Below are 16,891 nucleotides of genomic sequence, written 5' to 3' on the forward strand. Positions count from 1 at the left end.
GAGCTGCTGGTGCTCGACCTGCAGGGTAAAAGACTCTCAGCACGCTGACATGTCACCACGCCGAGTCGTTGATAAGAGAAGTTTCCTGTTTTTTAGTTTAAAATGGCACTTTGTCACATAGATTGGCCTTTTTCTTCAGTGACTTCCTGTGCACTCAGCAGTGTTGTATTGATGTCGTGATATTAAAGCTGCTGTGTTTCTCTGTAGGTGTCGGGGAGAATTCTGACAGATCCGTCAGTTATTAAGAGCGGTGAGAAGGGGTAAGTCATTCACCTTTTTAAATGTTTCTTTCAGCTTCTTCTGGCTCAATTCTGTTAAACTGAAACAATTAATGATTAGTTGATTAATCGATTGTCAAAATAGATGCTGATTAATCAAGTATGTCATTGTTTTTATGCAATTTCAGCTTCTCACTTGTGAGGATTTGCTGTTTTTTTTTCAGCTAAAAAAAAAAAAAAGAAAAGTTACCTCAGACTTTTGGGATATTCAACAAGAATGTTCCTGTTGTCCTGTAAACTAAATGATTATCCTCATTTGCCAGCTACTTTCTCCAGTAATATTTCAGTAAATGACTGCTGTGTGACTCATGCAGATCCTACGATATGATATTTGGACCTGCCAACCTGGGGGATGACGCCATTAGGAACTTTCGAGCAAAGCACCACTGCAACTCCTGCTGTCGGAAACTCAAACTTCCTGGTGAGGAATAGTTCACAGCAGCTTGCATCACAAATATGCTCAAAATCTTCATATTTCAAGGCAGCAGACATACAGACAGACTCTGCTTTGAATGATTATTATATCAGATGAGATGTTATTTCTTCTTAAAAGCACCTCAGGTCCTTCCCCCTTTATTGAAAATGTAAAATATGCAAAATAATGTTGTTTTCAAACGTTGAACCACTGGAAACAAAATGTGTGGGTTTCGCTGTGAAGTCCGTCCTTGGTAAAAGAGCACAGGAGGTTCACGTTTCCACATCACACTGGTTATTTGCATCCTGGATCTATATGGAAAACCTCAAACCTACACTGCCACACTGACGTATGTGGAAACATCCAAGTGAAAGAACAAGAGGCAGAACACATTTCTGACCGGTGTTTGACTTTATTTCACTGTCTTTCTCCCTTGTTCTTACTCATCAGATCTGAAGCGGAACGACTACACACCGGATAAGGTGACGTTCCCACAGGAAGACCCTCCCAACCCGGGGGGCGGCGGCGACGTCAGAGAGTCCCGCCAATCCATGAGGCTGATGCTGTGATCGGTTTAATCCGTGAGAGCGAACGATCAGGAGGCGACACTGTTCTCATCAATATTTTTGTTTTTTTGTTTTTTTAAGTCAAAGCCAAGGAGCTGAGAGGCACGACCAATCAACTGGAAGAATCACACCTGTGTTTCCATGGAAACCAGTGCATGCAGACTGTGTTACGTTTGTGTTGGTCCCGCCAAAAAAACGCTGTGTCGAACACAATTCAACCATCTTAACCTTTTTGTTTTTTTTAGTACATAAATGAGGAAAAAAAAAGTTTTAAACATATTTTGTATAAGTTTATGAAAAAATATATATATATGTATATGAACTGGATATATCGACAGGTACAATAACATTGCAGAGGGTTTATTATTTATTGTGAAGTTTGAGAAGTTGCCTTGTTTTAAAAAAAAAAAGGAAAAAAAAGAAAGAACAAATCTAAGTGCATTGTACATCTGTTACAGCAGCTTCAGAGAGGACAGCCTGCTGACATGGAGTCTCTGCGACACTGCAGTTCGCCACCACATCATTTTTATAAATGTGTAAAGACTTGTATCACAACATTTTGTCTCTTAGCTAATGAGAAGATATACATGAATTTGAAAATCTTGTCAAAATATGGGCAGATTGCAATGCAACTTTTACAGAACAATGTATGTAATTTTATTGTATTGAAAGTGTGTCCACCAAAATATTGCTGATAGTTTTTATTGTTACAAAGGTACTATTGCTATATCTTTGTCATCAACTATTGTATGAGCAAATTACAATCTAGTGTATCTTATAGATACTGTTATCCGGCATGAGCTGAACAGATTAAAATATTTTATTCAGGGGAACTGACAAAACGTTAAGGGTATTACTGTATACATTTTGTACTGGATATCATTTTAAACAAATAAAATGTCTAAAAGCTTTAGCAACATCACTGTGACTCAATGCGCATGGCCTGTCTTTAGATTAAAGTCAAACTATTTTATCAGCATTATTTTTTTAAACACGTTTCTCCTTGCAGGTTTCATATTCACAGTCTCATATTTGAAGGATTTCATTCCAGACCTCTGACATTTAGTCGATCAGCGGAAAATGAATTTGCAAATGTTCTGGTCATCGTTTCACTGATTTTTTTTTAGCCAAACTGGTTAGCAAATGTGAGGATTTGATACTTGTTAAACAAATTTTGTTCATGCTTTTTCATAAGCGGTGCCTATCGTTGTGTATTTATAGTATATTTTAATTCAAACTGTTGCCGTGGCATTAATCTCGTCGTCAGTCGAGCAGTGAAGTCCTGCAGATGGAAGGTGAATTCTTGACTGTCCGTCTGCAGAAGGACACAGTCGGTCTGCTGTTTGAACAGAGGCCTCAGATTCCTCGGTCAGACTGCAGCTGCTGGTATCTGAATCCACACAATGACCTCCGTTCAGCTGAGTCATAGTCGCTCACCTGTGCACCTGCATGTGCGATAGTGTGCCGGCTATCTCGTGGCTCTGAAAGGAGAAATGTCACAAGTGGAGTCTGCAGTAGAGGGATATTGCAATAACTGTGTTTTATTTTTGTATATTTTCTATGAATTCTGCATTTGCAAAGTTCGTCTTCAAGTTAATACAATGCTTGCCCGGTTTGGCTGAAACGAATATGAGACTTCAGCAGCCGGAGTTGGTCGAATTAAGTTTGTTATTTTATTGTGAAACTTTGTTTCCTTGCACGGAGTTTACCTGCTGAGCTGCTGCTTTATTTGTCTCTGTGACTGCTGAAAGCCTCGTGTCCATAGTTGTACCATCCCAGAAGAGTACCAACCCTGCTCATACCAAAACACAACTTGTGACACAATTTATGTTCCTATTGTTTGTTGTCTTAACCCTCGTTTCCCCACCCCTTCAACACAAAGTGTCGCCCTTGCTAGTAACACAATTTGGTTAAACTCTTTGCACAGAAGGACGGTGGTGGATTTTGTCCTCCATCTCCTCTGGAGTATCACGAGTAAGAGTCTCCTCAGGGCCGGTATGACCAGCAGGGTTTATTACAGCGACCAGTAACCCCTTATCTGATACAAAGAAAACTGCAACTGTAATAATACTTCTGTTATCTCAGCCAATTCAAATTGAAACATGATGCTGAAACTGGACGGACTGGTTTTACTCACTCCCACTGGGTGCGGTTCACTTATAATAGTCCACTAATCGTGACATTGCAGGTTATTCAGCTGATCTTCGTACTGAGTTCACAGCTCTGCATCGATCACAGGCTCCTACAAAGAAGCCGTACTGCAAAACCATGGTTAAAGTCGCCATCGAATACTGGTAAGTCTATAACTTTATATTCTGCTGATTAGTTAGTTTCAGAAAAAAACTCATTTATTAAATTTATGGATTCACAGGTTCAACCAGTAGACTTATTGAGCCTTGTATAGGAACATGTTTTATTTCAGCACAAAGCATGATGAGCAGGATTTGAAGATGGAGTTCAAGGAGCCTGCAAGTAGGTTTATTAAAGTGTTTTTTACTGTGTTTGTGTTATGTTTGTGTTACAGTAACGGATGAAACTCCGTCTACCGCAGGCGTAGCAATGCGCTGGCTAAAAAACTCTCAGAGATTCCTGGTGTGGAGGTGAAAGAAACCCCTGGGAAATCAAGTAAGCTGCTTCTTTCTCCACTTATACAGTCTACAGCTATGGAGGCCCATTACTGCCATGAATGATGATAGTTAAAAAAAAAAAAAAAAGTGTGGGAAATCAAAATAATATCTGTCTTAAACAGCTTGAAAGTGTGTACAAACAGAATAAAAAACGGCATTAGATCTCAGTGCGGTGTGTAGATCCCTACATTTTTGTTTTGTTTTTTTACGAGTGAAGCGAGACATAACTAGAATACCTTTCTGTGGAGCGCACACCCAGCCTGTTGAGTACAGACAGACGGCAAAGCAAAACACCAAAAAATACCGGTATGCTGGCACTGTGTCGGAGAAATTGTGGCTCAGTCTATGTGTAGGATTCCTGTGTATGTAGGTGTGAGTGTGTGTTGGGGGATAATAAAAAAAAAATTAAATACAGTGTGTTAAAAATGTATCACAAATTCAACCACTTAAAAAAATGAAGACAGAAAAAATTTAATTATTACGACTTTGAAAATATTCCTTGTGTCCTAATTTTTCCTCTCAGCAGTGACGGTGACAAACTGGACTGCACCTTTCTCCCTGAGAAACCTGTTTTACTGCTTCCAATGCAAAAGCAGATAATATGTGTGGATACATTGGGAACTACTTTATATGAAATTGACTTGGATGTCTCATTCTTCACCCCCACAGCCAGCTTTGAGGTGTTTGTGGATGGCCAGTGTATCTACTCCAAGCTTAAGACGGGAAGTTTCCCCGATGACGAGCAGGTTGGTGGGATAAAAGTCCACACGTTCTTCCCTCTTATCTTTTATACTCTCTTTAATATTTTTTTAATGGACATTTTGATGACATGTTTGACATTTTATTGCTCTTCAACAACCAGCTAATGACATTTTCTTTGCGTGATAATTCACTCTTCAAATAATAACTGAGGGTTTGATGGGTCGTGGTAACATTTGCATCTCAAGTAGCAGCAAACATCTCACATCTATAAAGCTGTTTTGGCACGATGACTAAAGGCAGACAGCCAATTATTTCCATGAGACTCGCAACACCTGACTGCATTCTTCACAGCGGTGTGTCAAGTGACTGTGGTTTGGGCTCCACGCCCACATACTTAAGAAGGAAGATTAAACATAATCAAATTTCGGTTCAGTTCCTGTTTCGCAATTGAACTGTCTGTAAATCGAAATGTAATTGGTGAAAAAAAAAGATTTGAAGCTTGAAAAGTCAGTTAAGATGTGGGGGGGGGGGACAGGATTTCATGACTGAAGCGGTGGACTGACACATCAAGTGAGTTTTATCCAGAGCTGCTCGCACAGCTGATAAAAAGTCAACAAACAAGTAAAGTCAACAGTCTGATATGGCACTAAAAAAAAAGTCTTGTGTGTGTTTTGTGTTACCAGGTGTTGGAGATGGTGAGAGAGATGGCCGGTGATGAGAAGCTGGGGAAAAATTCGAAGTCGTCGAGCTCCATGCACAGATGCTCCAACCATTAGAAGAGGATGGAGGATGAAATAAGAGCTGTGTTCACACTGCAAGAGCGTGGGGTGGTTTGTTTTTCTTGTGGCCGAGGCTGTATTCTCTCACAGCCTCTCTCATCCGGATGCAAACATTTGATTCGAACATTGGAAAATTAAAAGTGTAACCAAATTCAAAACATCTGCCGTGACAAGGTCAGACCCACCACTTCTTCACTGTGAACACAGACAAAGACAAGAGGATGATGAGAGCAACTCTGAGGATTCAGGCGCTGATCTGCACTTCTGTCTATGAATGCACACGCTAAAAGCATGCAGTGTGTGCACGATGCACGTCTAGAAAGCTTTTCAGCCGACTGGAGCCTGAGGAGCTGCTCTCGTCATGTCTGTCTCGCATATATAACGTCTCTACAGCTGCATTTACTCAGGGATGGGAAATCACAAATGTAACTCTTAACCAAGCCACATAATTCACACTTCAGGTCTGGGACACGATCGGGTACGAATCTAAAGGAGAAGTTAGACATACGCTTATTCGCGTTCTTGCTGAGAGTTAGTGAGATGAGAGGATTGAGACCACTCTCATATATGCAGGCTATAGTTAATATGAAGCTAGTTGGTTAGCTTAGCTTAGCATAAAGACTGGAAACTGTCCTGTCAACAAAATCTGTCTACCAGCATCTATAAAACACATGTTTGACTGGAGATCATGAGTCAGACTAAGTAACTTCCTGGACTCCGCTAGGCTACTGGTCCTGAAGTCCAGCACAAAACCCTCCTGTAAAATGATGAATTGTTGTTTCCACACTTTTTTTCAAACATGTTAATTAGTGAGCTCTGGAGGGACTGGTAGGCGGGTTTGGTTACCTTCAGTCAGCGCCAGGCAAGCTGTTTCCAGTCTTTATTGCTAAGCTAAGCTAACCAGCCGCTAGCTGTAGCTTCATATTTAAAGTACGAATATGAAAAATGTATTATTTTTCTCGTCTAAGTCTTGGCAAGAAAGCGAATGAGCACATTTGCCAGACGATTGAACTACTGTTTTAAACTTCTTGTGATCAGACATAATATATGCGGCTAATTTCAGCTCTGATGTGGTGAAAATAAGAGTCAAAGCTGGACATTTTTTAAAGCACCAGCGTTAAAGCAACAGAGTGTAACTTCCTGGAGAAAGTTGGTTGATCGTTGAGTCTCATTCACAGGTCGTGAGCCGAGCTGCCAACCCACAGCGTCGGTATCTGACGCTCTGGGGGTGAGTAACAACGATCAACTATAATTAACTTTGTCCAGGAAGTTAGATTTTGTTGCTTTTAAGATGTGAATTCACTGTGTGGGTGACCAACCACCTCACTGACGTAGTTCATGAACACAGACTCATTATTTCTACCATATCAGATCTATTTTATATTCATACCTGTCACACGTCTTACTTTTTCCTCCCTGGGTGTGATATTATTGTGTGCTGCCTCAAATATACAGTATATTTGGACCTGTTAACACAACTCAGTGTATTCTTACTATTCCATCATTTCCAACCCAAAAAAAAAAAATCCTGAAATGCAATAAAATACAACAAAAACCAATGATGTGCTCTCCTCAGATGATTGTCACACTGTGTGTTTAACAGCGGGGAAGAAGCCTACGCAACTGGTCTGTAGTCAAATTTCTCTGTGGTGATCAGAGCAGACAGGACAGGCTAATACGATCCGCCATCACAACAGCGATCAGCCAGACTTCCTGAACTGTTCCCGCTCGTGTGTCCCTTTGTTTCCACCAGATAACATCAAATCCCAGAAATCACTACAGAGCCTCTTGTTTGACTGTTTTATGTGATGTCTTCTTCAATCCTGGTCCTTCAATCTGCAAAGCTGAGATCAAATGGTACAACGTCTCCTTATGAAATGTAGTGGAGGAGAAGAAGTAATGTAAAATGCAACCACTCAAAAATAACTACCTCAGTTTCATATCTCCATGTGCGGACACGCCGAGCTGCGATATCTGGACCAGCTGTCGGTTGTCGAGGTCACAGAGTTTAACATGTTCCTCGTCACTCTTTATGGGGGTTTTCACAGAAGCTCAACGAGCATGTGACATAATCTGGAGGCCAAACTGAGCTGGGCACTGTAGTTTTTTAGCAAACATTTAGGATCAAATTGTGTTTTTTTGTTGGAGATTCACAGACACGAGCTGCTAATAGGGTCAATTCACTGCTGGTTCAGTCTTTTTGTGGGATTTTTGACGCTAAAAAAACGAAGAATATCAGCAGATTTATCCCTCAGGGGGTCAGATATTAATCATCCTGTGGGATGAAACAATGAAAAGCACATACAGTCTCAACTTTAAGCCCTCTGGATTGAGTTTTTAAAGCAGTCGCGTGGTCTAATCTCTCTTCATATAATCCATAAAATGAACAGATGATGATAGTAGCAGAGATTTGTCTGCTCTTTGTGTTCAGCTGGTGGAGTAAAACACGATCAACAGGAAGCGGAGCCCCACATCAGAAGTGGTTGTGGTTTTGCTGTTTCTCAAACAATGTGCACTAAACTATGTGTTGTGACTAATGGAGAAAATAGTCGACGTGGGAGTGTTGAGACTAACCAGCAGACTGTGGGAAACGTCTTTGAGTATTGAAAGTGACCAACACGTGGAGTCTTTGTCTGTGAACGAGGAGTCGGAGGGATGCAGCACAATGGCCTCATTGCAGTATCATGGCACACACACACACACACACACACACACACACACACACACACACACACACACACACACACGCACACTGGCCTTGTAACAGAGAAATTTATGACTTAATCTCTTCTGGCATTTAACAATATGATGTTTATCTGAATTAAACCACATTTGTTAAACTCTGTGATACAAATCTACCAGTTTTTTTACCACTTTATGAAATGCTACTTTAACATCTCATTATTAACTTGATATATTTATTAATTTAAGATTCATTAGTAAGATTATGTCCAAAGTCTCAATGCAGCTTTACACGGAACGGTGCGTTTAAAGACATCCTCACACAGTGAAGTACGGTGCGTTTAAAGACATCCTCACACAGTGAACTATGTGTTAATGTTTTAACATTCAGCTGATGAGTGAGTTTGATTTCCTGTACACGGCAGGAAGTTTGGAGGTTGCATGTAATCTGATAAATTGTCTGCAGGGACCTCACTTGGTGGCTGAGTTGCATTGTGGGTGGGTAATGTAGGCAAAATGAATTTTTTTAATATATATATATATATATTTATGCTGTATGTAATCTGCTGTATCGATTATGATCATTTGTTTTTAAACCGCCCATAACACAACTGCCTACATTACCCACAATTCCACTCTCCAGGCAATTTATCAGATTACATGCAGCTTCCTCTGGAGCCATAAAAGGTTTTATACTACTGCTGTTTCTCACATATGTAGCAGTGCTCCCCCAGACCTGTGAACACACAATGTGCAAAACAATTAAAGTAAAAATACCTAAGTGTTCTCATATTTATACTCCAGTACAAGTACAGAAATATTAGCTGCAAAATGTACTACATGTATCAAAGTATCAGTGCATGCAGTGGCCTCTTTCAGATTATTATATTTTTGTTTAAGTACTGATGCGTTACTGTGCAAGCTGCAGTTAAATAAGCATTAAGTTAAAGTACATTCAGAGCAGCTGTCACATAAATGCAGAAGAGTTACAGGTGCAATAACTTATTTAATCTCTAAGTATGCGTGTGCCAAATTGTAAAAGTAGCTCAAAGTTTATAATGTCGTGTCCAGCACGGCTTATTTATCCAACATAATAAAATGTTAATAAATCAATCCTTTCAGCATATCAGTCTTACCTTTGATCATCTTTAATAGCTGTTTAACAAGTGCGTGTGTGTGCATTATAAATAACTGTTGGACTCGTGTGTGTGTGTGTGTGTGTGTGTGTGTGTGTGTGTGTGTGTGTGTGTGTGTGTGTGGCTACAGGACCATCCACTGGATGACTCAGATGTCATGAGGTAGTGTCAGAAAGTTGTGCGTTTGTGCGCTCTGAACATGCTGGGTGTGTTTCTGTAGTCAGCGTGCCGGTTGTGTTGTGTAAACAGATGTTAGAACAAAGAAAGCTGATATGATGCGACAGCTCTTTCTTCCTCTATTTTAACTGATGGAGGCTTTGTTTTTGCGGAGGCAGAGCAACAGGTGATCCAGCTGGATGACTCAGTCCAGCTGCGACGAAACAAAAAGCATCCACTTGGAACTGAATATTATTTTCTGTCAGTCAAAAGCTTTGTGTTCACTTAGTGACAGCAAAATGTGACAACACATTGAGCCCAGTGCAATAAATAACTTTATCATTTAGTTTAGACAGGTTTATTGAGTAAAGATAATGTATGTCTATAAAAACTGAGTGTGAAAGTAAACGTTCTTCTCAGTTCGGTTGATATTCTTCAATATATAAACTTTGATGATTATGATACAACATAAACTTCATCTGCTGATGAGGACCTTGAGATGTGGGTGAAAACTACTACGTGGATCTTGTGTTAAGATTGTTTTGTCAATAGAAAAAAATGTCAACATCTAAAAAAAACTATAAATTCCCACTTGAGGAGACTAAATTCAGTGAAAGTAAAAATTAAATCTAAATGTCATCAAGTTGAAAATGACATCAAAATATATGAACTTTATGAAGAATTAGATGTTTAATTTAATCAAAAACAATCAATTTGAAATAAGAGATTAAGATCAAACTTAATAAGTAAAGAAATTCATATTTTGTGTAATCGGCACGCCACAGTGCAGAACTGTGCAAACCGTCTTTTGTTTTATTTTGTTGTTGAGCTGATTTGATTCTCATCGACTCATCCACCATCATAACATGCTTTAAAAAGTCCACTACAGTTGGATTTCATCAAAACACTGACATGATGAGGCACATTGTCTGCAGCATTTGACTGAATGAGCAGATCCGGTAGTCTCTAGAACAACTCCAGCGTGAAGTATTTGAAATGTAGGAGGTGCTTTTAGCCTTCAGGTGCTTTAAAAACATCCGAGTCCAAATGTTAGGACTCCAGCAGAGATAGTCAGGAGCCACTTTTAGCCTTAAGATGTTTCGTGCTCGCAGCCTTTGTTGTGTAACGCGAGCACCGAGCTGGTCGGAGGAGCACAGAGACAGACAGCAGAACATCTCTTATTTATGACAATATGTCTGGATATCAAAGGAGGAGAGTCATTTACTATTCATATTCCCCTCACACTCCGGGGCCGCTGCAGACGTTCAGGGGAAAACAGAAAGTCAGAACGGTGACAACATCTCAAATCACAAGACTCAAAGTCCAATTGTTTTTTTTATTTATCTTTTTATTAAAAAAAACAAAGTGACAAATAAATAGAACAAAACGATGTAAAAAATATAATGTTTAAGAGATCATTGTGGGGAATGCCATAGCAACGATTTGTTCTAATAGCAATATGTTTGAAGTCTGATTGGTCCCTGGTTAGATTGATATGAGAAACAGTTCACAACATATAGCACCGTTGTGTGGTCGTCAGACCTGCATACAGCTCTGCTGGCCCATGTAAATCACAGACATTTCACATGAATGTAGGACAGACTCAAACAATGAAAAACTGAATTAGCTGTGGATCAGTTAGAAAGAAAAAAAAAGGGCCACTGCTTACAGCTTCATTTTATATAAATATAATATATTAAATTTATACATTGTACACTAGAATGGCTCTATACCACATACACAACTCAGGTAAACACATGAATAAAAAGGCAGCCGACGAGTTTCAAATAAAAACCAGAAGCTGTGTGACAGTTGAAATGAAGTCTTTTAGCTGCACAGCTGAAAACACAAACTTTGAAAGAAGGACGACTGTATGCAGAAAACCTGTGCTTCAGTAATTAACCTGTCTAGGATATGCAAACTGGTGTCACCAACTCCAAAATTTCTGAAGGCATTGAGATCATTTTTACAATCTTAAGGAGCAAGTGACAAGATGTCAGTTTTAATGTGTGTGGAGGAGGGGGGGGGTTAAGAGTATGTGCAAACATTCAGTTGATGACTTGAGATTACAACCCTGAATTCACTACAGATTACGCCTGTTTTTGCAGCATTGATGTTAGAATTCAAATGTCTACTTAATTGTGCCAAATGAAAAGGAGAACATGGATGAAGACGTGTTAATGACGTCGAAGGCTAGCTAGCGCACCAGGAGGAAGGTGAGTCCAGCGAGGCCCACGCCGGCGGCGGCAAACAGCGCCGTCTTCATGGACGAGTCCTGACTCACCTCTCTGGCACTGCGGGAGAACTTACAGAACCCCTCCTGGAAGAAACGAAAAACAGAAGAAGTTGTTAGGTTGAGAGCAGGAAACTTTTTGTTTACCAGCAAGAGAAAATATCCTCCAGTCACTAAGTTTTTCTCCACATACTGTAGGTTTTACAAAACAAAAGAAGGAGCATTAGCTGCCAAAATTACAACTAGCAGTGGCTTTTGCTGACAGCTGGTGGCAATTACACAATATATTTTGGAAAATATGTCAGTCACTGACAGTGCCACGTTTCTCCACAAACACAAAAGTATTTGCAGTCAGAGGGAGCTGCTGACATCTGCAACTTTTCAAATATATAAAAATAAATTAGGGCAGCGTGTCAACCTGAAGTTTTAGAAAAGAAAATGTGCCGGTTTGTGTAGAGATTATGCAGAAATGATATAATTTGAGCTCCATAGCAAGACCACACAGTAGAAACAATAAAGTCAGAAGCCACTCCAGCAGCTGCATTTCTCCTTCATGTTTTCAAACTGAAGCCACACACACACACACACACACACACACGACTGGTGAGTGCACCTGCTCTCAGCTCCAGGTGTTGTGCTGTTTTACGGCCTCTTGTTTTTCTAGTCATACCACGCTAACTTTCAATATGGCTAAGGCCAAATTCAACACACTGATGCTTTGACTGTTACTACAAAAGTCCATCTGGCTGAGCTGGTTACGTGTCTGTTGAAACCAGCTGCCAGCTGAAGAAAGGAGGGGTAAGTGTGTGTGTGTGTGTGTGTGTGTGTGTGTGTGTGTGTGTTTACGTGGGTGTTTGGGAGGGGGCCAGGGCGAGCCCATTCACAAAAGCAGACGCTGAACTGTAGCTGTGTTCAGTTTGGTGAGGCCTTTGGGACTCAAGTCTACCCAGAGTCCCTTTAAGATTTCCAGTGAAATAACCCACACAAAGCAGGTTTAAAATTAGCTTTGTCCTTTTGAGTACACAGCCCAATGCTGCCTGTCAACACAGCTTTTGTCTGACCATTACTAAAACCTCTGATAATCTCGAGCCCGACACCGTTTGATCATGGCCCTGAATTTACACTGCTGAGGTTTGTCTTGTTGTAGCACACATTCCTCAGAATCTGGCCTATTGCTACTCTACAATTCACATAATCACAGCAGCCACATGAGACGTCCGAGCTTTCGTCTCATCTGCAAACAGTGAAGTTAAAAAGGCCGAATCTAAACTGAGCCCTGGCCATGTTTTAAGCCACGCTGACACATAGATCTGAATATAAAATCTGTGCAGGAAGCAAACACGATCCTATCAAACTAGGTGGTTTCCAACTCCAAAAGCCCAGGAACGTTTCGTGTTTTAGTCTCAATGGGATTTTTCACAGCTCCGTTATCAAGCGGTTTACTACCCTAGATGTGATCTCTTATCTACACTGTGTGTTCATTCAATCAGATCTGCCACATCACCTGCATGAGTCAGTTCAGCAGAGGACATGTTGTCACAACTTACCCATCCGTCATTCTCCAGCAGCCAGTCTTTCTTCTCCTCTCCCAGGTAATCAGCTATGGTCTCTGCCAGTCCCCTGCAGTTTCCAGGCCCCTGTCCCAGTTCCTGCCCCTGCCCGGGTTCCTGCCCCGACTTCTTGTCCTTCTGCTCCTGCAGCTGTCTGGCCAGCACCCCAGTAAAGGTGAAAAGGGAAACAACCCTCCCCCAGTTCAAGTGTCCATCTCCCACCAGCTCCTCTATCACCTTCCTGAGGCAGGAGCAGGGGTCTGGCCCGCACTGCCTCAGGAAGGTCTGAGCGAGGGAGTGGAAGCGAGCCTGGTGCTGCGCCTCCATGTCCTGGGCCAGGCGCCTCATGGCAGCGGCTGACTCGCTGGGAGGTGGAGGGGCTGGCCGGGGGCTTGTGCAGCACAGGGACAGGTAGTCCTCTGCCAGAGCCAGGGTCTCTTTCCACAGCCCGCACGACATTTTCTACCAGGAAGAGAAAGGACAGTTCACTTAATAAATGAAGGGAGCCAGCTGATATGCGAGGATCAAGTTACTGACTGCTATGAGGAACCACAAATATGGGATATCATGTTGATGTGAGGGGAGCGAACACCAACCAATTTTACAGGGATAATGCTTGTTTTCATGTTCATATCTGCCAATTACCTACTCAATGATGCGTTTGGTCCTGTTTGACAACAATAATAAAAATGCCTATCATGATCTTTTAATCCAAGATGGCGTCAGACTTTTCTTCATAATGTATTCAATATAAAAAATGAACACAAAACAGGAAAAAGTTGGCATTTTTCTTGAAAACACGACCAAAACTATAAATTAAAAATCGTCACCGTTTGATTTTCTGCCATTTAATCAACTCTTTTTCCAATTAGCACATCATACAATTCACTGTTAGCCTTCAGCTCAGCATAGTTTATAGTTAGCATCATCTTAGTTATACTCCATTAACGTTTTCCACATGCTAACACCGGACATTTACTGCTTTTAATTATGTAAAACAACATCTGCACAGACTTGTTCCTGTGTGTGCAGCTGCAGAGACACTATTTAACGACAGCCAGGTGTCAAAAATTAAAAAAAAAAACGTAACTAGCTTTGTTCAGCGCCTAGTGAAGGCTAACGGCAGCGCTAGCAATGGCGCTGTTAACGGCTGCCCGTGTTCACGTTAGCTCTCCGGGTCGATGCCAGCCGGAGGATGCTGGAAGCGAAACGCAGCTACGTGAACTCAATCGCCCGACAACACGAGTAACGGTGCACTGTGAGAGCTGTACATCGCTGATAATTTGTCTTTTAAAAAAGGCGTTCAGCCGCCGAGCTTGCAGTCGGTTTCGCCGGCTGCGTCTCCTCCGGTAACAAACCGTTGATCTGTCACCAGAGCAATGGAGGACACAAAGGACCACATTCACACAGGCTGCGGGGGAACTAGCTCCGCTACGAGAGGCACATCAGCGCATCCAGCGCCGCTTTTAAACCACCACGAAAGCGTCTATGTGAGGTAAAGGTTCTACATTTACAAGGAGACACGTGTAAAAGTAGGTAAAATAGATATTTCCGTGCGTAAAAGACACAAACGCTTACCCTCCCAGCGATATCAGACTGCTCTCTGCACATACGGACGGCGGAAGGAGAACCTCGGTACACGCACTCACAGCTTCCCCTCAACAGGCTCACATTTATCAGAAGCGCCGCCTCCGCCTCCGCCTCCGCTGCCCGCAAAAAATCCCGCAAAAGTACCGTCACAGAGGAAGCGACACCTCTGCCACGGAAAGGCGAGAAAGGTTCACTTCGTCACTGCTCACGGCTGTGTAGGAACAAACTGAAGTGTGTCTATATTTACATTTACCACACAGTGTGTAGAGGATGTGTCCTTGTAGAGTGTCTGCGGTTTGTAAATGCAATTGATTGTTAAAATAGACCAAGTCAGGGCCCAGTGTGCAGAACCAGAACCATCAGAGGAGCAAGACAGTGGAGCCACTATCAGTTATCGATTAGTACACAACACCATCCTGAAATAAACCAATACATGATTAATTGTGTGATTTAATTCTCAATTGTCACCATAAATAAAGAAACCACAAATCAAATGAGAAATTGAATATAAAAATCTTTAAATTCAATTGTGTGTTCATCTTATTTGTTCATTTATGTGAATATTTTTTGTATTTGTTTATTTGTATATTAATTAATTATTAACTCATTCAATGAGTAAACAAATAATTGATGTAAAGAAAATGCATCTGCAGTTATTTTGTGTATTTCAGTGTTTGGTGTGAAACTGGGAATACTCCGGACAATGACCTGAAATGATCTTCAGATATTCAAAAAGAGGATTTATGAAGAAAGAAATGATGGGACACGAAGAACTTACTGAATATTTACATTGATATGACTGTTACTGACTGTATTTCAGTGTGTGTTCCTGAATATTTATGTGAAAAGAAAAAAGTAATGGCCATCTGTATTTACAGTGTGTTATGTTATTATTAAGTATATAATTTGTTTTGTATAATTTGATTTGTATATTGTGCACTGAAGTAAGCAACTTAATATGAAACAAATACGAAATGTTGGAGTATTGTTCCAGCAGTTTCAACCAAGGAGTTAATCGATTACTTATGAAAAAAAGAGGGTTGATTAATCAATAACGAAAACAATCGCCAGCTGCCGCCCTGCTCCAGGGATGATTGATTTTATTTTTCTTCTTTTTTTTGATAGATATAAAGCAACTTTTATTTTATTTTATTCCTGATTGGATTTTCCCTGTAATCGCACACAGTTGTTGTTGAAAATGAGCTGATTTCTTTGTAACACAAAGTTGTTATTTTTCATAGATGTCATCTCATCGGGTCTCAGTTTCACCTCTGATATGAAAAATTTTAATCTTGTGATTTGATTTGGTTTCATTCATCATCATCATCATCATCAGTCACTCACTCTCACTGTGTGATGATCACAACTACATACACAGTTCAGTGATCAGCATGAGGAAGTGAATACTGCAGAGAATATGTGTGTAATCAAATGAATGACAGTCAGATGAAACCCTTCAGGTTTGTTGGGTGCATCTTGTGATATTTTTGGGTACTTTCTTTGCATGGTAATACCCAGACGTCTTCTCCTCCGTCAGTCCCTCTTTCTCCTGCTGTCTTTCGCCACCGTCTCTCTTTATCTTGTTGTTTCCCACTGGGAGTTTCCCTCTCTGAAATACAGCTGACCTGTGCTTCAAGCGAATTTTGAAATAGGACAGAGAGGCAAATCACACTGGAATGACCTTTAAATAGTTCTAGTTTCTTTTCTCACAGTAAAAAAGGAACGAGCCAGCTGCTGTTCTTGTATCGGAGACCCAAAACATCCTGTGCAGTGGTGGTTCTGGTCACTCATTTGCCTTTCACCGCAGATTAGTAATGATGCATAAAGACGTCATCTCAAGTGATGATGTGGACAAGGTTGGCTGACCTTTGACCAATGTTTTAAAAAAGTACAGATGTGTAAGTCAGTGACACTGTCTGATCAATAATGCACTTTAACTGGACAAAAGTCATAAAAACAGAGACATGTTTCTTCTCCCACTGAGGGGTAAGTTTAGAAATATCTGTCGGGATGTCCTGTTCTTCCAGGATATGTCTTATTAAATCATTTAAGTGACCTCTCCAACAAAAACACTATTACAGGACTTTTTGTAGAAAGCACAGCCAGACAGCTGTTATAATTGTGATGCAGCACAGCGCCCCCCGGTGGTATACAGTGTTATTCAGGAATCAACAGTT

The 16,891-nt window shown here is 40.9% G+C and overlaps 2 protein-coding genes and 1 long non-coding RNA gene across 3 annotated transcripts in view; 2 read left to right on the forward strand and 1 right to left on the reverse strand.

The window, feature by feature from the left end:
• Nucleotides 1-2,181, forward strand: part of trpm7 (transient receptor potential cation channel, subfamily M, member 7) — a 31,436-nt gene extending 29,255 nt beyond the window's left edge. The window contains 5 exon segments of the mRNA XM_084374222.1: nucleotides 25-80; nucleotides 208-218; nucleotides 220-260; nucleotides 593-699; nucleotides 1,144-2,181. Coding sequence (XP_084230348.1) covers nucleotides 25-80; nucleotides 208-218; nucleotides 220-260; nucleotides 593-699; nucleotides 1,144-1,262 — 334 coding nt within the window. The 3' untranslated portion in view covers nucleotides 1,263-2,181.
• Nucleotides 2,182-3,425: 1,244 nt separating this feature from the next.
• Nucleotides 3,426-6,926, forward strand: LOC311255956. The gene is made up of 4 exons (XR_014622418.1): nucleotides 3,426-3,553; nucleotides 3,784-3,884; nucleotides 4,556-4,632; nucleotides 5,272-6,926. It is a non-coding gene; the product is annotated as an uncharacterized lncRNA (long non-coding RNA).
• Nucleotides 6,927-10,630: 3,704 nt separating this feature from the next.
• bcl2l10 (BCL2 like 10) lies at nucleotides 10,631-14,871 on the reverse strand. The gene is made up of 3 exons (XM_084357270.1): nucleotides 14,703-14,871; nucleotides 13,122-13,586; nucleotides 10,631-11,661 (listed from the first exon to the last, which is right to left on the reverse strand). Exons 1-3 carry the CDS (start codon nucleotides 14,733-14,735, stop codon nucleotides 11,539-11,541), a joined length of 621 nt encoding a protein of 206 aa, XP_084213396.1. The 5' UTR covers nucleotides 14,736-14,871; the 3' UTR covers nucleotides 10,631-11,538.
• Between the last annotated feature and the right edge of the window lie 2,020 nt (nucleotides 14,872-16,891).

This window comes from Pagrus pagrus, assembly GCF_965226575.1.
Source record: "Pagrus pagrus genome assembly, chromosome: 1".
Lineage (NCBI taxonomy): Eukaryota > Metazoa > Chordata > Actinopteri > Spariformes > Sparidae > Pagrus > Pagrus pagrus.

Coding starts and splice junctions, on each gene's coding strand:
- bcl2l10 (XM_084357270.1), bottom strand. CDS start 14,735: ATGTGCAGAGAGCAGTCTGATATCGCTGGGAGG. Junction 13,587..14,702: donor AGTCTGATATCGCTGGGAGG/GTAAGCGTTTGT, acceptor TCTTCCTGGTAG/AAAATGTCGTGCGGGCTGTG. Junction 11,662..13,121: donor TGCTGGAGAATGACGGATGG/GTAAGTTGTGAC, acceptor CGTTTCTTCCAG/GAGGGGTTCTGTAAGTTCTC.